The sequence below is a fragment of the Arachis duranensis genome, chromosome 9 (genome assembly GCF_000817695.3).
Source record: "Arachis duranensis cultivar V14167 chromosome 9, aradu.V14167.gnm2.J7QH, whole genome shotgun sequence".
In the NCBI taxonomy this organism is placed as follows: Eukaryota; Viridiplantae; Streptophyta; class Magnoliopsida; order Fabales; family Fabaceae; genus Arachis; species Arachis duranensis.
The window spans coordinates 10,038,148-10,041,927 of NC_029780.3; the positions used below are offsets into that span (position 1 = coordinate 10,038,148).

Below are 3,780 nucleotides of genomic sequence, written 5' to 3' on the forward strand. Positions count from 1 at the left end.
TTACTCGATTAGAAAAAATAATATTTTTTAAATATATATATGTTTGATAAGATATTTAAAATATACAATTTAACAAGAAAAATGGATTTATATTTATGTATATATAAAATTAATAATTAAAAATTATTAAATAATAATTTAATTAAATATATAATTTTTGTCTACTTAGCACATAATTAATAAATACAAGAAATTAAGGCTTAGCTTAAAAAGTCGGATTCTTTTTCTTTTATTTATTTATTTATTTAATTATTAATTAATAAAGTGAAAGATGAGACATATTATATTGTCGTTCCCTTGTCTGTAAGGCACTAATAATATGACTCAGTTTCGTAAATATTGGATAAGAGATGAATGATCTGAATGAGATACGTAATATATCCTTTGACCTCATCTGTTGAATTCATGTTATGGGACAATACATATGGGACAAAAACATTACGTATCCTTTCGGTTTCTTACTTTTTTCTAAATTTCACTTTCCTTTTTTGTAATTGGCAATTTATTTGTTTGGGTGAAAAAATATATTTTTTCGAGTTTTTTATTAAAAAAATTTATTGAAAAATAAAATAATTTTATATTTACTCCAAAAAAAATTTTTATTCATCAATTATAAGAAAATATTTAAAAAATATAAATTATAATTTCTTAAAAAATATTTTTTATTTTTTAATATTTATTTTTATCATTAAAAATTTACTAAATATCCTAAAAATAAAAAATTATTATCCTTTTTATTAATTTAATAACACCCAAATAAGTATAATATGCGTTTAATTAGTATACTCCAACTTTTTATGCAAAATTTATTATTCAATTATGAGTTATGTTGCTAATTCGTAAAAATATAGAAATCAAATATAAATAAGAGATTGCAAATCTAACTAAAGAAAAAAAATATGAACGTAAATATATAAAATATAATAATTTATGTCTCTATTTTTATCACAAGTATTGTGAAAATTATGTAATATATGAACGTAAATCATGGTTAGTCTATGTATAAAAATTAAATTTAATGCATTAATGATCTATTAGTAAGAAATTATTAGTTTTTTAAAACTTTTATTTTTACTAATTAATTCTTAGTTACTAAAATTATTTTTTAATTAAACCAAGCTGACCAAAATATTATTTGCTTAAAGTTATTTTTGTTGGACTAGAATGAGAAGTTCTTGATCACCAGATGAGAAAATACCGTATCTAACTCAAAAACTTTAAAATAATAAGTTAATAGATCTCTCATTTTATAAACTCTTCATTTTTCTTTACTTTTTTTAATGTGGGACTAATTTTATACATCTTACACTTGCAACATTAATAATTTTCGTACAAAAATGATAGTTAAAAATTTTATAATTATAACTTATTAGTCAAATATATTAAACAATTTAAAAATTTATATCTGATGTCTTTCAATCATGTTAGATATATAAAAAAAGTAATTATTATTTTAATTATTAATATAAAATATATTTTAAAATATATAATGACTAATTGAATAATTAATTTTTAGCATTCATATATATAATAATATTTTTGAAAAATATTAAAAAATCAATAAAATTTATTATTTTTTATCAACGTTAACCAACAACATTTAAAAGCATAAATTAGAAGTATATTAATAGATAAATTGATAACTAAAAAAATTAGGTTAATGATTAAAATATTAACCCAAAACAATAAATTATGGTTCGTCGAATTTTTTTATATTTTTTTGCCTTTACATAAAAACTAGTGAGGGGTGGGTCACTTTATGGAGTAGCAGATGTATTATTGTTGGTTATGAAATTGATCGAAAAAATGAAAACTCATGTATAATTGATTTTCATGTAAAGTCGTGAAGGCGATTTCAACTGAGTTTTTATGTATTGAAAGCTAAGAAAGGAGCAGAGAAAAGATAGATAGATAGATAGGGCATACCATGAGAAGTGATTTAATGTCATCATTGGTAAGCATATACTCCCCATCAACCATAGCATCTTCTTGAATTCCAAGTAGTACATCCACCAAATCCTTCTTATTATTACTACCATCACTTTCTTCCTTCTTTGCCATTTTATGCTCTTCAATAACCTTATCAAACAATCCATCCAACGTTCTAAAAGTCTCTCTATACCTCCCAATCTTCCCGCTAACCACATCAACCCAACCCAATGCCGGAAAATAATCCCCCACCGTAAACGCCGTCAAATAAATCATCACTCTCCTCGCCAAATCTTGAATCCCACCTTCTTTTCCGTACTTTCTTCCCAACGCGCACTTACAAACTATGTTGTTCGAACTCGAAACCACCATCTCCCCCAAGTTCACCGCTTCGTCGTTTGAACTCGCTCTCACCAACACCCTCACCATCTCTTCAACTTCCTCTTCTCGGACCGCTCTGAATGATTGCACTCTTCTCGTGCTAAGAAGCTGGAGCACGCATATCTTCCTCTTCTGCCTCCAGTCGTCTCCGTAGAGCCCGAACCCGACGTCGGTGGCGCCGTACAACAAGATCTTCGTGGCCGTGTTTTGTGGCCGGTTTGAGAAAACTAGGTCGTAGTTTTTGGCTATCTTTTTTGCAAGTTCGGCGGATGAAACTACCAGAGTTGGGCTGGGTCTTTGACCCAATTGTAGCATCATGATGTCGCCGTAAGTTTTGGAGAGGTTTCGGAGAGAAAGGTGTGGGAGTGTGCCGAACTGGAGGAGGTTTCCGATGAAGGGTAGTTTTGGTGGTGATGGAGGAAGGTTCATTGGATTGGGTTTGCGTTTCTTTGTGTGGTTGAAGACGAAGAAGACGGTGATTGCAAAGAGTAGCCATAGGTGAATGTTGGAAAAAAGGGGTTCTTGGATTTGGTCGTAGATCCAAGTCTTGAAAGCCATTATTATTGTTAACTTCTTTCTTAATTCTTATTATGTATATCCTTTTGCGAAGCATATATAGAAGCCCATAACCCACTTGTATATATAGTCATGTTAGCTCTATTCATTATCATAAACACCAGTAACGTGCACACACTCCACTACTTTTTTATTATTGGATGCAATTAGATATTCTTTAAAAATGGTCTATTATTCAATTTTTAAAAAAATTAAAAATAAATATTTTTTTATAAAAATAAATATTTAAATTAATTAAATAATATTATTTAAATTAAAAAGTGAACTAATTTTTATTAATATACTAATATATGATTAAATAAATAAACAAAATAAGCGTTTGTTATGGTACGAAACTACATTTAAGTATTTACACATATCAATATGACAATACTGTGGACAAATGAAAATGTGATGCATAGAGTTAGAAACAAGAGAATAATTAAAGAAAGAATTTTATGTATTATTTAATCTGAAAAAAAAATATAATTTACAAGGGTTATATATAACTGCTAAAAAAATCAAAATAATAAAAGTATTCTAATTTTTTTTAACACACAGATTACATTATTTTTTAAAGTATTTATTTAAAAAATATACTAAAATGTACTTATAATTAATTATAAAAAAATAAAAATATCATTTTAATTATTTTAAAAAAAAAACTTAAATTTTTTTTGCTTTGCATAACGAGCAACGACACAAAGTACGTAGAATAATAAAGCATTATAGCATAACACAATTTGGAGTGAAGAGTGGGTACTTATTGAACGACAAATGTAAAAGGAAGTAATTAGGGGCAAGAATTGAAGCAGTAGGCGACAAGAACAACAATGGCAGCAGCAGGGTGTCATACTGTCATTGTTAGGGATGTTTACAGATCAGCAATTGATTCAAATTTTGGAGAATGAAAAA

At 26.9% G+C, this 3,780-nt stretch overlaps 1 protein-coding gene across 1 annotated transcript in view; it reads right to left on the reverse strand.

The window, feature by feature from the left end:
• The window catches only part of LOC107464667 (phenylacetaldehyde oxime monooxygenase CYP71AN24), a 5,103-nt gene extending 2,198 nt beyond the window's left edge, over positions 1 to 2,905 (reverse strand). Inside the window, exon 1 of the mRNA XM_016083607.3 lies at positions 1,927 to 2,905. Coding sequence (XP_015939093.1) covers positions 1,927 to 2,868 — 942 coding nt within the window. The 5' untranslated portion in view covers positions 2,869 to 2,905. The remainder of the gene's footprint in view (positions 1 to 1,926) is intronic.
• Between the last annotated feature and the right edge of the window lie 875 nt (positions 2,906 to 3,780).